Genomic DNA, 22,273 nt, shown 5'->3' on the forward strand with positions numbered 1-22,273 from the left:
ATAGTGAGTGAACAGTAGTGAGTGAACAGGGAAGCCATTTTAAGTACATGTGCTGGACACTAGTCTGTAGGAGTTTCCCAGCTACATGATGGCTTCACTGAAAATAGGGATGTTTTATATCAAACCTCCCGTATTGATAAATCCTTACTGATACCAATGATGTATTTATATCTACACACACCCAGCAGGCACCTCAGAGGTACCCCCTGAAAGCCTACCAACTAACAGTGTGTGAACCGACTAGTTTTAGCCAACCTGCCACCACCAAACATGCTTCTGACCGCCCTTGGTGATAGTCTTTGCTCTTGGGCGGTCAGAAACAAAGCCTGCTCTGGAAGAGGTGTTTATACACCCACCTAACAGGATGATGTGCGATTCTGCATTCCAAGGCATTCTTCACTCTAAGGAGAGATGTCGACTCCCCCCCCTTGCCCCAGGGCCCATTTGGTACACGGACAAGCAGGAAAGTTAGTATTCAGGGAGGTGTGTCCACTCCTCAGGTCAGTCTGACATCTAAGGTGAGCTGGACATAACATTTAGAAATCTGCCATCTTGGTGTTGATAGAATTAGGAACACTGGGTCAGGGTTATGCCCCTTCCCACAGGAAGTGGTCACATAGGGAGTGTAGTGACCTCAGGGGTAAGTAGCCCATTGGCTACTACTCTACCTGCCACTAAAAGCCTCTAAATTCTGTATTTATGGGAGCTTCTGGCACCAGGAAGTCAGGTCCCTGCTCAAGAGCCGCAAAAGCAGCGACTGAGAAGCACCTGACTTGGTCCAGCCCTGCCAGCCTGTCTACTGCTCCTGATGATTTGCGCTAACGTTGTCTCGTCCTGGAAGCTTTTGTGCCTCCAAAAGCCTGGGAGGACTGCTAACCTTCAAAAAAGACTCAGGAAATCTTCTGTAGCAGCGAAGCTGCTTTCCTGCATCTTGCAAGCACACCAAGAGAACGGCGAGTACTCCAGACCACTGGAAAAAAGACACCTGAAAGCACCACTGCACCTGTGTCGCCTAGCCCGAGTTGAACTGGGCCAACTGTGCCCACATGGTGCCCCGGCCTCCAGTGACAAAGCCCACCTTAGACTTGCCCACAGTGGACTTAGCAACGCCACATGCAGCCTCTTCCTGCAGGCCCCCTCAACCGCAAGTGCTCCTAGTGAAGAAAACCCGACGCCTCCAGACACCTCTCCACCCGCCACCCCCTGGACCATGGAGAAGAGGACCTAAGGTGTTCCCACATCGTGAGCATCTCAAGATTTGAACCCACTTGTTGGTTCATCACGGCTGGACTCTCAGGCCAAACCTGCAGCCTCTTTACAACCGGACCGATCCCCATTGACTAACATTGTGTTCCAGACGCCGTGCTACACCCCTGCACCCAGCTGCCCCAGTGCTGCCCGGTGTGACCTGTTAGTGTGCTCCAGACCCTTGCCCAATACTTACCTTAAATTGGGGAGATTGGTCCCGTAAGTCACTGTACTATGCATCTTTTACGTATTTTTTGTTTTTTCTCCTTAGGATAACATTACAGCCCTCATAAAATTGTACTAAGTGTTGACTTTTTAAAACTGCAAAGATTTTTCTTGCAAAACATACTTACCTGCTCATATTGATTCTGGTGCCTAAACATATATAGAGATACTTGTTATTTTTGTAAATTGGTGTTGATCTTCTTATTGATTAGTATGTCTCATTTATTGACTGTGTGTATTTGCTGATGCCTAACACTCCTCTCTGATAAGCCCACAGCTGCACAACCACACTACCCCCTAAAACAGCACCTTGGGATTGCTAGAGCAGGCCCTGTCCACTGGTAAGAGAATCCCTGAAATCTTTGACAATATATCTCATTTTGATATATCATATAAAGAGCCAGCTTCCTACTGCCACCCCCTGCCCCAAGGTTGATTTGGCACCAGAGCAGGCAGGAATGTATTCAACAGACATGGTCGACTTCTAGACTTTTCACACCCCTAAGGTGAGCTACCTGAAGTGGACACTCGAGAAAGGGTTCCACCACCTTGTTTTCAGTGGAACCAGGGATTCTGGATTAGGATGGCTCAAATGTACACTCTCCCCAGGAAGTGTACATCTAGGGGAAGTTGTCACCCAAGGAGTAAGTAGCCCATTGGTTACTACTCAAAACTCCCCTAAATACCCCTAAATTCAGTGTTTAGGATTCCCCCTGACACCAGGTCTTCAGATTCGTCTGCCTGGGAACTGAGGAGGTTTGTCCAGTACTTCACCAACAAAGTAGTATTTCCTTTGAGGTGGAGGAGCCATCTCACTGCATCTACAGGCATTGACAGCATCTGTCCGCTTCACCCCTTACCGTTTTGCTAACCATCTGGTCCATTGAGGGAGCAACTCACCGGGAGGAGAACATTGAGAGTCCAGGAGGTTTGCCCTAGCGCTTCACCAAGCATCGAGATGCTGAGCCTTCCCAGAGGCTCCCTGCACCAATACCTGAGGTACCTGGAACCTTTGCAAGCACCAGTTCTTGGTGTGTGTCCAGTCTGGACACCACGGATGCCAACACTGACAAGCCGATGAGGGATGTCAGGATCTCCAAGGTGCTAACCCTGAGGGGCCCTGCAGTCTCTTTTTCTCTCTGTCTCTCTAGGTCACCAAAACAAAGTGAGAGCCTCTGATGCTAGCGACTTGCCAGACTAAACACCTCTGTCATGTCAACCATCTGTGTCTTTGTGCTCCAAAGCCTTCTAAGAGCCGAGCCCCCTGGTGGATCATGCCAGACCGGTCCCCCAGTCCCTTCGTGCATCCCTTTTCTTTTGAAGTCATTTCTCCTTTGACTTTAACTCGCAGTCCTCCAGGCTACCAATGCGACCAGCATCTCTGGACCTGGACACACCAGGGCAGGTAAAACCGAACTGCAGGTTGGTTTCTTGGAGCTTGGCCCCTAAGCCCCTTTAAGCCCAGGAGAAGAACCCTGAAAAACATTTGCAAGTATATGAATCTAGTGTATGCTTGTCCCATAGGATAACATTACTGCGTTCGAGGCTCATGCCTCAGATCTGACAGCTGTGATTTTTAGCTGTAAACATTTATAACGCCTAATGTACTTACCCAGTATCGATGATCTTGATATCAAAATATATATCAAAATCTGTGTAATTTTTTTTAATTGGTCTCATTTCTTTTCGTGTGTTTCATTTATTGACTGTGTACAACAAATGCTCAACACTTCCCTCAGATAAGCCTAAAATGCATTTGGAATTATTAAAGTAAGCCCGTGTAAGCCCATAAGTGTCATCTGGACTTTTTGTATGGTGTACCCCTACATTGGTACATCTCATAAAAAGCCAGCTTCCTACAGTCTCAATCTTCAGATTCTTTTTTTGTATCTCTCTTTGAGTCTGGATGCCTTCTGAAGTATCTCCAATACGAGTAACCACTTTGGAAGACGTTCAGAAGAAGTTCCCCGAAAAGATCACCGAAATCGAACAACACTGATGAATAGGTACTTGAGAATTTGAGAGAAGGAGACAAATTTCCTCGACGGATTTTGAAAATGCCCTTTCAGGGGGATAGTTGGATGATCTAATGGAGAAGTCACAACTCCAGTTCTGCAAGAAATTCCACAATAGGTTGTCACAGAAGGACTGACACATGATCTGCAACCTCTGTCTGCTCATCAGCACCTAAGCAAAGACTGCAACGCCTGCTCCATGTTCACGTCGAAGACACAGAGTAACAGCGAGACAGATGTACTCATCACAACATGCAGGGGCAAGACATCTCTAACCCTGAGACTTTTGTCTCTCAAGTGAAAAGGAGAAAATCATTGTTGAAGAAGGCGAGGACAAAACATCTGACACAGATCTGCGGATGGTCGACGTCGAAGGCCAGTTAGCCAAAAAGATGAAGCGATCCGAGATAAGAAAGCCATAGTCCTAGAAGAAAATGCCCAAGTCACGATAACATGACTCAAGGGCGTTGAAGTGAGCCTCTGCTTTGAAGCATTCACCCACTGCATGTACACCAGAGACAAGGAGCTCCTCAGATCCCTTGAAGAGGACACCATAGGAGGAAATATTTCAGAAAGATCCAAATCGTCGAAAGACAGAAGTGGAATGAAGGGTTCGATGTTGAAATCAGACAGGTCGTGAGCAGAACATTGCAGCTTGACGACCGAAGTGTCTTTGAAAAGCTCTTCAAGGCCCAAGAGAAAGACATCAAGCCTCAATGGCAAAGAAAGGACGGCTGAAATTGAGAAAGAAGAAGAGGTGCCTCAAAGCCAAGGTGGCTGCACTTCTACAGAAAAAGAAGGACTTCAACAAATGTCTAAAGGGTTTTCAGATACTGCCAAAGACCTTGACACAGAAAGACTAGAGCAGAAAAGAGTTTTAAGAAATTGAGCCTTCCTTAGTTCCTCAGCCACAAAAAGAGGTAGAGGAACTCTTCTAGGGAAGAGGAAGATGAACAGATGACCGGAATGTATCAAGGATCGGAGTAATCTGAATATACAGAGCCACAGTGCAAAATCTAGAGACAGACTACCCTGAAGGAGTGGAGTCGAGGCCTTCTCCGCTGGATGACATTGCCATGTACAACCAGGTCATAAAATAAGCTGCAGACAGGTACTGAGTAGAAGGAGAGAAAGAAATACCCCAGTCTTCTTTTCTGCTGGATACACTTGTTCTGACTGAGGCTAGGAATCAATTCCTTCCTATGCTCCATAGCGATCTAGACCAGGGAAAAGTATCCTTAAAGATCCCTGCTACTTGCAGAGCTGTGACTCCAAGGGCTTAGAAGAGGTATAAGTATTCCTCAAAGGATCCCGCATATATAAAGGGCAAGGTACCTGCTAACTTCATCATGGAGTCAGTAGCAAGGAAGAGGACCAACATTTCATCTACATCATGGTCGCCTAAGGAAAATGAGAGCAAAAAGTTGGACCCCATGGGTAGGAAGTTTGTACACAGTGCAGCTAATCAGTGGCACCTTGACAATTCGAATGCCCTACTTAACTGTCATGCCTGTCGGCACTGGGAGGAGATGGTAAAACTGATGAAGAACCTCCCTGAACAATATAGAAAGAGGGCTGCACACTTAGTTGAAAGTGGCAAAAAGACATTGCCAACGCATGCCTAAAATATGCATTGGATGCAGCGGACACATCAAGCCGACAAACGATGAAGGGCCTCACCCTCAGATGCCATTCTTGGCTGAGAGTTTTAGGCTTAAAGCGAGAAGTGCTGGCCAATATTATCAACACCGCATTCAATGGGAAGCAGTTGTTTGAAAGCATGGTTGACAGCACACTCGGCCAACTAAAGAAGTACAATGAAACAGTAAAATCTATGGGGGCCTTGCAGTTTTGTGGAGGAATGAACATGAGGACAGTACCGTCGCCCAGACCTACAGAGAGAGGAGGCAACTTCCAGGCAGGAAGACCCACCAGAGCTTTCAGGAAGGCACCTAATCAGCTGTAATAAAGTTGGCAGTACCAGCAGGAAGGGCACCAGTCCTTTCAGGAAAGAGCCAGAGAAAGGGTTCAGTCACAGAGAAGAATCAACTCCCACAAATAAAGACTGCTGACCTCTCAGAACCATGACAATCGGGAGACATGAGCAAGGATCAAGCACTCCTACACACAACACAAATAGGAGGCAGAATAAAAAAACTTCTTTCAGGAAGTGAAGGAAGATAACGTCAGACAAATGGATACTGAACATAATACTGTTCTGATATTGCATAGTATTGCAAAAATACCACCAGCAAAGGGACCAAAAAATAAGGTCCATTCCACAGAAGAGACAACTTCTCTCCTCAAGGAGGTAGAAGTACTGCTGGAGAAAAAAGCAATACAAAGAGTACCAAGACAAAAAAATCAACAAGGGACATTACTCAACATATTTCCTAATTCCAAAAGCAGACGTTTCCCTAAGACCAATTCTAGAACTCAGGTTTAAAAAAAAAAAAAAAAGGTTTCTAAAGAAATAAAAATTCAAGATGACAATATTGCAAGAGGTCATACCATATTTGTAAAAAAGAGGATTAAATGGCGACTATAGACTTAAGACACTTATTTGCACCTTCCAATGAATGTACAGCACAAACAAACATAAGCTTTGTGGTGAACAAGATTCACTACCAGTTCACAGATACTAAGCATGTGAATCTAGGGCACTACACACTATGAATACATGCTTACAGGGTAAGCAAAGTATTCCTTTAATCTTGTACCATATGTCTGACATTACGACATTAATGCTTTTGCTTCTAGAACAACTTGAACCCTGCCTTAAAAAAACAAAGACAATTATCTCCATTTAAAGAAAGACCTCTAAACCTGGCTTTTCACATAGGTGCTCAGTTTATCTCCTAATGCATAATTCCAGCCTAATTATATAATCATTTATTATCCCTTACTTCTGCAGGCATCTTGATTCCTGCAGTTCTCTTCCAGGGGATCCTCATCAATAGTCATAAACATTGAATATTCCCGCCCTTGTGCGGGGACCCCGGAGCATATATAAAATACACACATATTATACATGTGTAACAAACAGTCATGCAGGCTATCATATTAAAAACAGGCTAAAAATGCTTTATTTCTATGAAGTTGTTTTTTTTTTTTTTATTTTTTTTATTTTTATAAAAAACTACAATAGAGCATAAATATCTACCCAAGCTCCTAAAACTAGGCTTAGGGAAGTAAGCAGCAGCAAACTCTAGAGAAAAAATAGAAAAAACTGCATTGAAAAACAATGAAGCATTCTTAGCCAATAGGCTGCATGCAGGTTAACACAGGAGAACCATAAAACTTTGGCACCGTGCCTTTAAGACCCTGAGCACCTCCAGTATCCCACCATGTCTCAGGGGTGAAGGAAAGGTGACAGTTGGTTCACAGTTAGGTCAGTTCTTTTTTCCGGCTTCTTCTGAGAGGATCCTGGAGCATTGAGCTCTCAGTTTTTCTGAGTTTTTCTCAGAAAAATTCTTTAAAAAAGCGTTTTTTCACTTTTCATTCGACAAATAACATCTTTGTCTGAGCTAGCAGTTTTTTCCTGACAAAAAAATGCCTTCACTTTTTGTCAAATGCCCTGCTTGTGGGAAGAAGAAGGCCCAGTCAGATCCCCACTCTCTGTGTATAGTATGCCTGCCTCAGAGTCACTGCCCTGACACTTGTAAGTACTGCAAGAACATGTCTAAGAGGACTCTGAAAGACAGAGAGAAGATCTGGCTACATGGGCTTCAGGAGAGGCAAAGAACATCGTCCTCCTCACTTCCCAGACAACCAGAAGGCCATTCTCAGGAGAGAATGGCTCGGTCGACGTCAGCAGGTAGGAAAGTGCCTGTTTGTTCACCGTCGACGTCGTCGCTACCACCGTCTCACCGGCATATATCGCCGTCGACGGCGACACACCCGACGTCGAAGGAAACGGCGTCGAGGGAACATCATCGCAGGGGCAGGTCTCCGTCGACGGCAGCCCGCCGATCGACATCGAACCATCGCCGGCGTGCCCGGTCGCCGCCAAAGGCTTTGCGCCCCCCGACGTCAGGACACACGACGTCGAAATCACCACGACGGCATGAGACACATCCGCCGTCGACCTCCCACCGCTCCACGTCGAGGCACACGACGGCGAGCAGGTCGAGGTCCAAGGATCGCCGTTCGACGTCAAGGCACTCAACGTCGAGGCACTCAACGTCGAGGCAAGAGCAACCGGCTGGGCGCCCTTCGACGTCGACGCAGCCATCGACGTCGACGCAGGTTTTACCTGTCCCACAGGGAGCAGAACATTGCCCCACGCCAGACAAGGCCGCGCCATCTCCATTGGTCTCCATACCGAGCGACTCTTCTCGGTCAAGAGCGGCATCATCTGGGCATGTCTCGCCCATCAATCTATCTCCGAGATGGCTGGAGAGCCTTAACAGACCAGCGGCCTCCCCAGATTCGCAATATTTGCGAAATGTATTCGCCTACTGCCTCCCTGCCAAGAACGCCATCACCGACAGCCAGGGCAGAACGGGCTAGTTCTGCTCCTCGCCAATCGGCCGCGAGGCCTATGCGCTCTGCTACAGCGTCTCGCAGCAGGTCTCGTTCTCAACTAAGATCCAGGTCTCGTTCAAGAAGAAGATCACCCTCTTGGTCTTCATCAGGTTCATCTGTGGGGCGTTACTCACCCACCCTAACAGATTCACCACCTGCCAGAGTCTCACCGGTGGATGACATTACCACGTTTAACGAGGTGCTGCTAAGAGGAGCGCAGAAACTCAACATAGAGGTTCCAGAGCCATCTACCTCCTCATCAGTCATCTTTGAGACTCTGCAACAGAGATCAGCATCAAAAAAGCTGCTGCCTCTAGTGCCTGGTTTGTTGCAGCCAACCATGGACACTTTTCTGGCCCCAGCCTCGCTTAAATCTGCCCCGGCTAGGATTCTCAAAAAATACAAGGCTCCCGAACAGGACCCTTTGTTCCTCAGGAAGGATCCGCCACCGGACTCGGTTATAATAGCTGCCGCCCGAAAAACCCACTCGGTGGCATCTTCATCCACGGTACCCCCGGATAAAGAGAGCAGGCATCTAGACTCTCTGGGGAGAAAGATATGCGGGACGGCGGCTTCGGCAATGAAAGTCTCCAGTGCGTCTGCGCTCCTGGGCAGGTATGATCGTTCTCTGTGGGACTCGCTCAGTAGATTCACAGAAAAATTTCCCAGAGAGGACAGACAAGATTTCCAGGAGATACTGCAAGAAGGATGCCTGGTATCCAACCAGGTTATCAGCGCGGCAGCAGATGGGGCGGATTTAGCTGCTCATGGATACGCACATGGAATCTGTGCAAGGAGATCTTCCTGGCTGAGACTCACTGGTTTGAAACAGGAAGCACAACAACGCATCCTGAATCTCCCATTCGCCGGGAGCTCTCTATTCGGTGCCCATGCAGACGAAGAAATGGCCCGCATGAAGACTGAGGTGGATACCATGAGGGCAGTGGGCCTGGAAAGAAAGAAAGATTTCAGGCGGAGGTACAGGCCGTATGACAGGCGCCCTTTCCAGCAGAGGGTTCAAACCCCTCATTGGCCTCAAAGGTCACAGCAACGACAGGGACGCCCTCTTTTTCAACAGAGAAACACAAGGGAGCGAGGGTCAAGTAGACCTCAACAGTCCACTCCGAAAGCACCCACCAAGCAATGAAATCTCGCTTCCCTCGACACTGTACACCACTCCGGTGGGGGGAAGTATTACAGCTTATCTTCGCGAGTGGCACTCTATCACAAGAGACAAATGGGTGCTCAATATTGTCGAACATGGCTATTCTCTTCTTTTCAAACAGCCTCCACCACGCTTGCCACCAACCAAAGACAATCCATCTCATCTCAGCTTGCTACGCAAGGAGGCTCTCGCCCTCCTAAAAAAGAATGCCATAGAAAAGGTTCCACCTGCACACAGAGGACAGGGGGTCTACTCCCGTTACTTTCTGGTGGCGAAGAAGGGTCGAGAGGGCGTTTTCAGGCAAATTCTGGACCTACGGCTGCTGAACAAATACATAAGGAAGCAGAAGTTCAGGATGCTAGCGCTTCACCAGATTTTCCCTCAACTGCATCAGGGAGACTGGATGTGCTCCATCGACCTGCAGGATGCGTACTTTCACATCCCAATAGCTCCCAAACATCGAAAATTGCTGCGCTTCAGAGTAGCGTTACAGCATTACCAGTTCAGAGTTCTACCCTTTGGCCTGAAATCTGCCCCAAGAGTTTTCTCGAAATGTATGGCAGTGGTGGTGGCGCATCTTCGAAAACAAAGGATATACATATATCCATACCTAGACAACTGGCTACTGAAGGCTCCTTCTCCGGAGCAGGCGAGAAGCCATCGGGACATTGTACTCGGAGTTTGCGAAGCTCTAGGTCTTCAGGTCAATTACCAAAAGTCAACCTTGATTCCAACACAGAATCTTCACTACCTGGGAGCTATCATAAACACAGAACTCCAAAAAGTGTATCCTTCGGAGGAACGACTATCCTCAATAGGCAGGAAGTGTCAGGACCTGTTGAGAGCCAGCGCACCTACGGCACGTCAGGTGACATCGCTGCTGGGCTCCATGGCATCATGCATTTTTATTGTCCCAAATGCCAGACTCCACATGAGACCCCTCCAAGAGGCATTGGAGACCAACTGGAGCCAAAGAACAGGTCGCTGGGAGGACACAGTGCAGCTACCGGCGGTAGCACTTCAGTCATTGAGATGGTGGATGCACAGACCTCACCTGTCAGTGGGTGCTCTGTTTCACCAGGTGCTTCCATCCGACACCCTAGTAACGGATGCGTCTCTGCAGGGATGGGGGGCTCATCTGGGTCCTTTTCGAGCGCAAGGTCTGTGGTCAGACAAGGAAAAGCAGTACCATATCAATCTGCTAGAACTCAGAGCGGTCCATCTGGCTCTCAAGTCTTTCATACCACTAATTCAGGGGAAAACGCTCTTAATACAGACGGAGAATACAACCACGATGTATTACTTGAACAAACAAGGGGGGACGAAATCCCTACCCCTATCGCGAGAGTCCCAAGCGATATGGCATTGGCTCCTGGCCAGAGGAATGTCAATTACAGCGGTTCACCTGCCAGGTCAGCAGAACGTGGAAGCAGATTTTCTGAGCAGACACCTAGAGGACGCTCACGATTGGGTCCTACACGGCGAAGTCGCAGAATACATCTTCGCGCAATGGGGTCGGCCTCAACTGGATCTCTTCGCAGACGAAGTAAACAAGAAATGCCCAGACTTCGCATCCAGGTTCTACCGTCCGGGATCTCGAGGGAATGCCCTGTTGATCGACTGGTCAGGGATATTTCTCAACGCTTTTCCGCCGATTCCCCTCACTCCGGCAGTGATCAGCAAACTTTACAGATCCAGGACCAGAATGATTCTTATAGCGCCTCAATGGCCCCGTCAATTCTGGTACACAGATCTCCTCAACCTGTCGGAAAAACCTCACAGGAGGCTGCCGTGCAGACCGGATCTTCTGAGCAGAATGGAGGGCAGAATTCTACATCCCAACCTACCCTCTGTGAGCTTAACAGCATGGCTCCTGAATTCCTGCAGTATGGGCACCTAGGGCTCTCACAGGAGTGCATGAACATCTTGAAAGAGTCCAAACGGCCTTCCACGCGGCGTTCTTACGCTTTTAAGTGGAAGAGATTCTACATATGGTGCTGTCAGCAAGGTCATAATCCCATACGGGCGCAGGAGGATGTCATACTGTCCTGTTTGCTTCATCTAGCGAAGTCCGGTCTGCAGGTATCGTCTATTAAGGTACATTTGTCTGCTATTACAGCCTATCGCAAGTCACCTTCTCAGGAATCCTTCTTTACGAAACCTGTAGTCAAGGATTTCTTAGAAGGTTTGAAGAAAGTTTTTCCGCCCATTCGGAGACCTTCTCCTCCATGGGAACTGAACGTAGTCTTGGCAAAACTTATGGGCCCTCCTTTTGAGCCTATACATAAGGTCTCTTTACAACACCTTACGTGGAAGACGGCTTTTCTAGTGGCCATTACTTCAGCGAGGAGGGTCAGTGAAATCCAGGCCTTGTCTTCCAAAGAACCGTACACGGTTTTTCATGACAATAGAGTGGTTCTACGAACTCACCCATCTTTCCTTCCCAAGGTGGTGTCAGAATTCCATATCAATCAGACCATATCTTTACTGACTTTCTTTCCCAATCCGGAGACTCCGGCAGAGAAAGCATTGCACTCCTTAGACTTGAAAAGAGTGCTGAAATTTTAACTGGATAAGACAAAATTGATTAGACATTCTAACCGCTTGTTTGTAAACTATGGTCATTTGAGGATAGGAGAGGCAGCATCTAAACGAACAATATCAAGATGGATAGTTTCTTGTATTGTTAATACTTACCAGCTAGCTAATAAACAATTACTAGCGCGGCCTAGAGCGCATTCCACAAGGGGAAAAGCGGCTACTGCTGCCCTCCTTAACAATGTTCCGATATCTGAGATTTGTAAGGCTGCTACATGGAAGTCTGTCCATACGTTTACGAGACATTACTGTTTAGACTCCAATGCGAGAGCGGATGCCCAAGTGGGGCAGGCCTCTCTAAGAAATCTATTTGCGTAATACCTATCTATTCCTGCACTTCTATCGGACAGTCCGCTGGATTTAGGGATGGGCTTGCTAATCTATTCAATGTTTATGACTATTGATGAGGATCCCCTGGAAGAGAAGGATAAGTTACTTACCTGTAAATCCTAGTTCTCTTCCAGGGGTATCCTCATCAAAGTCATAAACAACCCACCCTCCTCCCCGGACGCACGTCTCCTAGAAGTGCAGAACAGACTGTATTTTGAATCTGTTATACAAATTGTCACCGTAAAAAGAAATTACCTAACTGTGAACCAACTGTCACCTTTCCTTCACCCCTGAGGCATGGTGGGATACTGGAGGTGCTCAGGGTCTTAAAGGCACGGTGCCAAAGTTTTATGGTTCTCCTGTGTTAACCTGCATGCAGCCTATTGGCTAAGAATGCTTCATTGTTTTTCAATGCAGTTTTTTCTATTTTTTCTCTAGAGTTTGCTGCTGCTTACTTCCCTAAGCCTAGTTTTAGGAGCTTGGGTAGATATTTATGCTCTATTGTAGTTTTTTATAAAAAAATAAAATAAAAAAAACTTCATAGAAATAAAGCATTTTTAGCCTGTTTTTAACATGATAGCCTGCATGACTGTTTGTTACACATGTATAATATATGTGTATTTTATATATGCTCCGGGGTCCCCGCACAAGGGCGGGAATATTCAATGTTTATGACTTTGATGAGGATACCCCTGGAAGAGAACTAGGATTTACAGGTAAGTAACTTATCCTTATCCTCTTTATAGAGTGATTAAAATCAACCACGTTTTTCCCCTTGCAAGTCATCCTTTCTATCCCTTTGATCTCTGTTGCAAAGTAATCCCACATTGGATGGTTACCCCCAGCCTTTGTTCCCATAGTCAAGTCGACACCAAACCAAGTGGGAGGAAGGGTGCATACCTGAACCAGTGGAAGGCAGCAGCTTATTACCTTGACCACACCGCGGTGTGGACACACAGGTTCTGCAGAAGGGAAGTAAGAGTTTTCCCATCTTGGATTTTGAGAGTGAGGGGCATTATGGGATTGTTAGTAATAAAACAAACAGGAACTACTGAAAAAGTGGGTACGGTTGACCCTAGAAAAGTTTAATCCATTTGTTAGGTAGTGCTGAGGAGCCACCTCCAGCCAGTAGCTGGTGCTAGGCGTAAATGTGAAATCCCCCAATAACCTTCCTCAGAGCACTTTTTTAACCAGCGGAAGCTCAGAAGAGGACTGGATGTGGTGTCTGTTACCTGAAATGAGCTCTGAATGACTGCACATTCTACCTTTTGTGACAGAACAAAGAAGTTGAATCTAAGGATCAGTTGGCTGACCCCAGGTGTGGCTACAGGGACCCAACAAGCTGCAGGAGGCATTTTCTTGGAAATACCCAGGTAACCAGTGGCAGCTGAACCTGGACTGGACTTTGCTGCTGACTGATGCTCTGAGAGTCTCTTAAGTGTCCTCCCATGAGATCCTGGGGATTCAGAAGTGTATTGATGTGGTTGTTTGAGCACTAGAAGAAAGCCTGGATACTTTGAAATACGTTTTCTCCAGAGCTCCTGCGCTGGAAAAAGTCTGACAGATTGCTCCACAGCATCATTTACAAATTTCTCCCACTCAAGGCTTCCAGCTCCTCCGAACAAATGACTAAGTTCCATTCTATGGTGGAACTTACAAAATATTAAGCAAGAAATCTCCAAAGTTTCAGAGCTCCAGCAGCTCACCTGCTTCAAGTATCTGGTCTTCTGTTCCACGCTGGCAGTCACAGTTGCAGTGGTGGCCCACTCAGGGAGGGTTTTTCTTTTCAGAAAATGACAAAGTCCATTTCTGATTTTAGACTTTGAAACTTTGTTTTAACTTTTCCAACCTTCACAGGGACCAATCTACTTGTTGTAGCTGACCAGCTTCCTGTTGGTCATCCTCAAATCACGCCTACGTTGGCCTACCACTTCCATATATTATCATTAGCATGTTATGTTTTTTTTGGTGCATTTTTCCATTTAAATCTTTAAATATTTATATCTCCGGTTCCCCTTACTGAAATTGGCCTTTTTGTATTATTTTATTCATACATTCACTCTTTCATTATAAAATTGGTTGTGGAGTATTGTGTTTTGTGTGACTTTTTCTACAGTGTATGCTCTGCTTGAAAACTTTACACATTGCCTGTGAATTAAGTCTGACTGTTTGTGTCACAGTACCAGGGATTGAACACAAATGTGTTGCATAGGTTCTCATTATCCTAATGAGGCTACTGGATTTGGGTGGCAGAATCACCCGAATTGTGGGGTTACCGAGTACAACTCCACACCATTTGACGCTTGCCAGCCTAATCTGGGTTTTCCGGCTAACTAGCAGCACCTCATCCCTGCCCAAGAGCAGGGATGATTGTGGCATCCAGGCTCATGACAGAAGGACACCTCAGGGGAATCGTGGTTGATCAGATCTCATCCCTTTCTCTCAGTTACATTAGTCTCACACAGGCAAAGACAAACAGAAGCAGAGCATAGTTCAATAAGGGTTTATTGAAGTAACTGCATCTTAGATAAAATGGCATGTATTGCAATAACTAGGATGATAAAACACACTTTAAGCAAAATTGTGACGAGGAGTGTGAAACACAAAAACAGTCCCACCTTACTATCACTAGGAGTGATGTATATTTTTCCTACCTAAACTATGTTTGAGCACAGTGTGGTAAGCTCTAATCTGCCCTTCAGGGTTCCCCCCTGAGAAGATATCATCCCCCATACCTGAGCAAGGAAGTCTGTTGTCTAGAAAGACACCATCCCCATATAGGGCAGGGATTCCGTAGTCTAAGCAAGCAGCTGTAGCGAAGACGTTCAGCAATCAGCATGCAGTTGTGGTCATCTGGCTAGAATCTCCCTCCAACATGTATTTGACAAAGAAGTGTTTTTATAATAAAACAGTTGATGTTCCAAATAAAAACTTTCCCCACATGAGGATATGTATGTTTCTGTGACTGTTGGACACAACCTACCACTTTTGCCGGCTACCATATCTGACTGCAGCCATGAGGAAAGCACAAAGTGCAATGCTAAGAAGGTGATGCTTTCCTAGGCGAAGGAACAAATAGATAAATAAAATAAAACAACACTGCAAATGTGACTAATGCTAGAAAAATAAAGCAATGCTGAATAAAATGTAACTGGGCTAAACTGCACAACGGCAGGCCTAGTTTGCTAAAATACCTTATCTAAAACATGGCTAAAATAGCTATACAACAGGTTCAAGTTATTTAATATATGTGACTTGTGGCGGACGGTGCCCTTGTACTTCATGGTGGACACTTGTCCACCCCAAATATTACTCCACTATCCTACACTCACCTTCCTTCTATGCTTGTCCTTCTCATATCCCTGTCCATTTTTCTCCTCCCTTGCCTTCTTTATAGTGATGTGAAGTAGCTTTATAAAATTCAATAAATAAATAAATTAGATCGGACTTGTATCTGAGGGTGTGCATTAGGCTGTATAGACAATAAAAATGTTTTTCGTAACTTTCCTTTAACTTCAGCTTTTATTTTCATTGCAGCTGGCAATTATGTGTATGAACTGAGTGCTGTACTTATTCACCGTGGAGTGAGTGCATATTCTGGCCACTACATTGCTCATGTGAAGGATCCTCAAACTGGCGAATGGTATAAGTTCAACGATGAAGAGATTGAGAAGATGGAAGGGAAGAAATTGCATCTGGGAACTGAGGAAGACCTAGGTAAAATGTTTAAGTTGTGAGTGCCATTTTATAATACAATTTTTCTGGTAACTGTTCCAGATAAACCTTTATTCATAGATCAGTCTTGGAATTTTTATGATATTCTGTTATTAAAATAAGTTAAAAAGAAACTATAAAATATATTAGCTTGCCATATACAGTCCTTTCCATTTGAAATGTCTAGGAACTGACTGGGTTGTCGTTTTCCTGGTTTCTGTTTGGGTGTACTGAGTTTTCTGTCTCATCTTGTACCCTTTTTCTAGCCTTTTAATGCTGTCTTGCTTTTTGCCTCCGATTTCACCTTGTTCTCTTTTTTTTTGTCACACACTGTTGCATGCTAAGTTAGCAGGAAGCTTCTGGACTGCAAGTCAGTGTGTACTTTAAATTTAGAAATGCTAGAAGCAGTGCAGTCAGTGGTCATTGTGCAGCATGCGTTGCACAATTACCTTAACTGAACAGGAAAGAGATTCCTTAATAGGCCCAATTACATTATTTTTAATAAATATTAAAGGCAAGGTGCACTCCATCTAAGAAGGTGAGAGCACACAATAGTGCAGTATTATTTTTCTGTCTTTGTCCAGTCCTGGGCACGGTGAGATCGAGAAGATCTCACATGAGTAATCCTAACAACTTCCATAATATAATAATGCTATGTGAATTTTTCAGTTTTCTGTGACATAGTTTCCTTTATTCGTTTACGTTCTTAGTATGTATACCACGTGAGGTATGCCCTGAGGAGCAATGTTAGAGTACATACAATGAGCACAATCAGGGTGCTAAATGTGCATGATGTGATTTTTATCAATCTCTATGAAAGAGGGCTGCTTATTCGGCCTGTTTCGTGTCTGCTTTAATATTGACTGCAGGTGTATCTTGCCTGGACATATATTAACCTATATTGAAATAACGTGGGAGTCTTTTAAATGCTTTTCATTTTAAAAAAGTGAAAGATTTGCCCATGCTCTAGGTTTAAAAATATTATCAGGTTTGTGATTGTTGAGCCTTGTGTTAGGTGTTCATCGTATGTTTAATTTTTTTTTTTTAGAAAAGATGATAGAAATTACAGCAAAAGTGCTATGTTCCTTCGTGGGTTAATGGATTTATACTAGGTGATACTGTGATATTAGCATCTCCTGCCATTTTGTACTGCCAGCCTCTGTACATTAAAACCTTTTTTTTTTGTTTATATATTCTTAACTTGCTGTTTCTTTTCCCTACCCGTCACCCATGCATAAGACATTTTTCACCTTGATTTTTATCCAGTCTATCATCTGCCTGTTCTTGCACTTGTCCGTCCTTACTTTTTGAACCTTCTCCCCATTTCCAGCTTCCTTTTAACTCATTGCACTGTTTTGTTTCTCAGATACATTCACTTTCTGCCTCTTTAAACCCCATCTCAATTGTAAATCTCTTCAGTGTATGGTTACATTTTGTAACACACCAGCTGAACTATAGATTCATCAGTTTGTCTATTCTCATACCTCGTTTATGTATCCTCTTTCTAGATCATTTTCCTGACTTTGCATTGGACGTCTTATCTGATTATTGTGTTATTATTAGTTTACCTTTATCTTCCTGCTATTGTTTCTTTCCCTTCTGTGTTACTCCTAATCTTAATATTCCAGGCAGTGCTATTCCAGCCGGTGAATTAATAGACATCATACTCTGTTTCTTTACAGTCTCTTCTCAAACTCCTCATCCTCCAAGCTAGAGTGGCTGACTCCTTCACTGGAATTATCTCTTCTTTCTTCTAGTCAGCTGGTACCTATAGGAAAATGGCCCTTTTTCACATGGTCACCCACACCTTTTGCCCACTATACGATGCATTTTTTTACTGAAAGTGCACTGGATTCCTGCTATTCAGGTCGCCAGTGCCAGATCTCTTTTTTTAAGACTGTGCAATTGTTCCCCAGTTGGCAATACCTTTGGCACGCCTGTAAGTCCCTATTAAACGGTACCCCTGGTACCTAGGGCCTGGGTACCAAAGAGGGCCCGAGGGCTGCAAGACATACTGTGCCACTCTCAGGGACCCCTTAATTAGCACAAGCAAACTGCCTTGGCAGTCTGTTTGTCTTAGTGCAGCTAAAAGTGAAAACACGACATGGCACACAGCTTGTGTGCCATGTCCCCTACCAGTGCGTGCAATATATGCAAGTCACCTCTAGAGGAGGACTTACAGCCCTAAGGCAGAATGCATTATATATTACATTCATGGACAAATCTGAAAGAAAGATATGCCCCTGCTAGGTCTTTGTCGATTCCTTTCCATAGTGAGTAGACGGGAAAGCCATTTTAAGTACATATGCTAGACACTGGTCAGTACAAGTTCCCCAACAATATGATGGCTTCACTGAAAATAAGGATGTTTGGTATCAAACATCTCATTTTAATAAACCTACACTGATTCCAGTGATGGGTTTAATAATACATGCACCCAGAGGGCACCTTAAAGGTGTCCCCTGAAAGCATTACCAGCTGGTGGTGTACTGGCTGATTACTTTTAGCCTGCCTGCCACTAACAAACATGTTTCTGACCCCCAAGGTTGAGAGCCTCTGTTCTCAGGGTGAGTGGGGTGGTGTTGGTTGAAGGGGGTGGAAGAAAGCCTGCTCTCATCCCAGCAGTATGACCTGCAAGTCTGCATCTGGCTTTCCTCGGAAGCGAGATGCAGACCACCCCTGCCCCAGGACTCTTTTGGCACTCTCATGTCACTTTCACCCCTAAGATGAGCTGCCTTATGTGGACACCTAGATTTCAAAATTTTACTCCAGGGGTAACTAGCCCATTGGCTACCACCCTACACTCCCCCAACACCCCTAAATTCAGTATTTAGGGGAGCCTCTGGCACCAGAGGATCAGATCCTGCTTACCTGAAGAAAGAAGGACACCCAGAGATGCAAAAGCGCAAACTGAATCCCAGTGACAGACTTGGCGCCAATCCTGCCAGCCTGCCTGCTGACTTCAGCGATTGTGCCAAAGACACATTGTCCTGCAGCTGCTTGTGCCTCCAAACTCCTGAGAGGACTGCCAGCCTTCACCCAAGACCCAGGAACTCCCAAGGAGCAGTGAAGCTGCTTCCCTGCTTCTTGCAGGCACCTCAAGAGACACTGTGAGGACTCAGACTGCCAGCACCTGATCCCAGATAGCACCACTGCAACTGTGCCTCCTTGCCCACGTTGAAGTGGGCTAGCGGTGCCAGTGTGGTCCCCAGTCCCTTCAGCGATAAAGACCATCATGGGTCTTCCCACTGTGGCCTTCAATCCAATGCTCACAGCCTCCTTCTGCTAGTCTCCCGTCTACAGTGACCACCTCTGATGACAGAAAATTATGGTCCCCTGCACCTCTGCAAGTGGACACTCTGAACCAACGAGAAGAGGATAACTGGTGTCTCTACGTTCCCGAGCCTTGTGAGCTCTGAGCCCACTTGTTGGTTCGGTTGCTCTGGACCCCCAGTCTTGTCTTCAGCCGCTTTCTGCAGGCCCCCTGAACCCCAACTGCCTAGGTGACAGAATCCCAGCAGTCCAAGAAACCTCCGCACCTGACTGCCTCAGACCGAGGACAAGAGGACCAATGGTGTCCCTATGTCCTAGAGCATTGCAAGACTTGAACCACCACAGTGCCACCTGAGGTGACCTGTTGGTGTAGCCTAGCATCCTGCCCTATACTCACCTTAAGTCTGGATGATTGGTCCTGTAAGTCCTTGCTGAGTCCCTCTTTGCCATTTGTTTTTCCCCCACTTATTAAGGAAGCCCTGGACACTCTGTACAGTATACCTCATTTTGGCATACTATATAAGGAGCCAGCTTCCTACGGTATGGCCTTTTTATCAATTGCTCTCAATGTCTGAAATAGTGCAGCTGATTTCCCCTCCTCATTGCTAGCTTCTTGGCCGTAGCCCTAAACTTTGGGTCCACCAGAACAGCCATTTACAGCTACCTTCCTTCATCACTACTTGCAGAATGTTTGCTTGCTTTCACCATCTCTGTATCTGTATCCACCACAACTTATCATACCTCAAAACCATCATCCAAGTTTCCTAAGTGTTATTGTAAGTTTCAGATATACGTTATGAAAAGTAGTGGATTTATTAGGTGATGAAAGACACCATTCAGTGTTCACTCTGACAGTGTACTAAACCAACTGACCACAGACTCTCAATTAACAGAGTAGAAACTTCAGGAGCTGACAGATCCATCAGTAATTAAGTGAGGTTGGGAGAAACCAAGGTAGGACCGAGGAGCCTAGAAGGCCAGTTATGAAATATGACACCGAGATCTTGATCAAATCTAGATTAGTTCTTCATAGTCCTCAGCGGCTTACCAAAATACTCCTTCCCCCTAAAGACGTTTCTCAACTTCCATACACTTGTGGTGTTGTAAGTGCTATCTTCGGTAGGCCAGTTCGCTTACAGAGCACAATGGGGCCTTTTAGAAATTCTTCACTCTAGTCTGTATGTCTTTATATGACCCAACACCACTAAACCTAGTTCCTCCTTAATGTCTTAGGTCAACTCCTTCTACACCCACAGCCTCCCCTTTACTCATTATCTCAGCCCTTCTGTATAACATCTTTTAAACTTCGACATCCAACTTATTTGGCCTGTTAGCATCCCATTTGATTGGATGTCATTTCTCAAGTCTTAAAATTAATTTCCCCTACCTATATTGAAAAATAATATTAAAGACTACCTGTGCTGGCATGAATATTCCTAACAAATAATCACCCTCCTGCAGTCTACATCACAAATTCTAAAAATCTAGTAGACAGCATGCAGAATCCGTACATGATTTCCTTCAGTTACTGAAGCATTATACAAATTATATACTGTTACATTCCACCTTCCAATTTTCCATCACTGGACTTCCCAGAATCCTTTTTTATGTAAATGATGTAATAAGTTACATATGCAGTGCCTGCTTGTCATATAGATAGAATGTTATATTGATACTCGAATAACTTAACAAACCCCAGAAAATGCTAATGCTTACCTGCTTTCTGTCCCTGCCTCCGTAAATTAATTTTTAACACTGTTCTCTTCTTACCTTTTAATCCCATTATCTGTTCAAATTTGCTTTTTAAAATCCTGCCTTTTGATCTCACTTTGGCATTCCTACCTTATTGTAACTTCCTTTTTCTGATTCTTTTCACTTTTCTCTTTAATTGGAATATACCCTTAACACATTTCTCTCCTTTTCTATTCTCTATTTGCCTGTCTGTCTCAGTCGTTTGCATCATTGGTTTTCTGCTTCTCTTATTAGCTTCTTGGTATGCCAGTATAGTTCATCTCCTCCCCCTTGATTATCTTAACTTTATTTTTTACCTCTGTCCTTCCCTCACTAAGTTTTTGACTGTGTGCAGCATCTCTGCCCTGTCCTTCTTTTCTGTACCATTTCCTATCTCCCCACCCCCTGTTACGTATCCCTTTTAACCCATTGTGTTGCCCTGCACAGTCTGTTTTGTTCTCTCTCGTTGTTTCTGGCTCCATTTCTTCCCTCAGTGCTGCCTCTGTTCACCTGCAAACTGTTAAGCTTCTAAGTTCTCTCACTGGGACATTCTATTATAAGTGTATTTAATTTGTTATATTATGTTTCTGTTCTATTAAGTTGAGGAATTTCCAAATGTATCAGTTCTACTGATTGCTTTGCTGTTGCTATATTCTAGATATTGTAAGACAGTTTTTTGTAATTCTAATTCTACCTTACCGCCTTCCGATAGATCACTTATATGGGAGTATTTACATTTATTAGTTGCTGTAGTTGATCTTCAATAGCATGCTTGTCTTGCAAAAAATCACTGTATCTGAGAATGCTTTTAGTCTTTTATCACAATTGTAACTTTCTTCATGACAGCAGACACTTCCAAAGCACAGGCTCGTAAACCAAAATGTGTGAAAGGGAACCATTGCTCTCGCAATGCGTATATGTTGGTGTACCGACAACAGACAGCAGAGACAAAGGAAGTCACTTTTGAAGTTCCTGGTAAGCAAACGTACCCGATCTGCTAGGCTGGATGTGTAGCAGGTTATCACATTATATCACCTAGTCTCCAGCTGTCTTTTAATACTATCACCATTTAATAAACCTGTCTCCTTATAGTGTCACTTTACGTAATTGGTGACGAAATTTCAAGTTTAATCATTGATTCAACAACCGTTTATATTTGTTTATTTGCTTGTAAGGCCTGCACTATTTGGATACATTTCTTCAGAATGTTTGTATAGTACAGCTGTACTGTGAATGGGCAAAAGGAGGTCATGAAATGATTGAGAGTGTATGAGAGGATGGGGTTACTTGCTGCATGATTTTCAATAGAAGATCTACATCGTTAGTGAGTTATAAGGTGCTCATGAAAATAGTGATGATCCAGTATGAGTTTTATGAGGTCTTTTCATTAGGTTTAATTGCAATCAAAGGTTTCCACACAGTAACTGAGTGTTTTGTTGTTTCTCAC

At 44.9% G+C, this 22,273-nt stretch overlaps 1 protein-coding gene across 2 annotated transcripts in view; it reads left to right on the forward strand.

Moving 5' to 3' along the window:
* Positions 1-22,273, forward strand: part of USP48 (ubiquitin specific peptidase 48) — a 774,242-nt gene that overhangs the window by 182,186 nt on the left and 569,783 nt on the right. The window contains exons 9-10 of one of the 2 annotated variants that reach the window (XM_069240019.1): positions 15,646-15,825; positions 21,673-21,801. In XM_069240019.1, the coding sequence (XP_069096120.1) occupies positions 15,646-15,825; positions 21,673-21,801 (309 nt within the window). The remainder of the gene's footprint in view (positions 1-15,645; positions 15,826-21,672; positions 21,802-22,273) is intronic. The other variant, XM_069240020.1, reaches the window with a different exon arrangement.

This window comes from Pleurodeles waltl, chromosome 6, assembly GCF_031143425.1.
Source record: "Pleurodeles waltl isolate 20211129_DDA chromosome 6, aPleWal1.hap1.20221129, whole genome shotgun sequence".
NCBI classification, from domain to species: Eukaryota; Metazoa; Chordata; class Amphibia; order Caudata; family Salamandridae; genus Pleurodeles; species Pleurodeles waltl.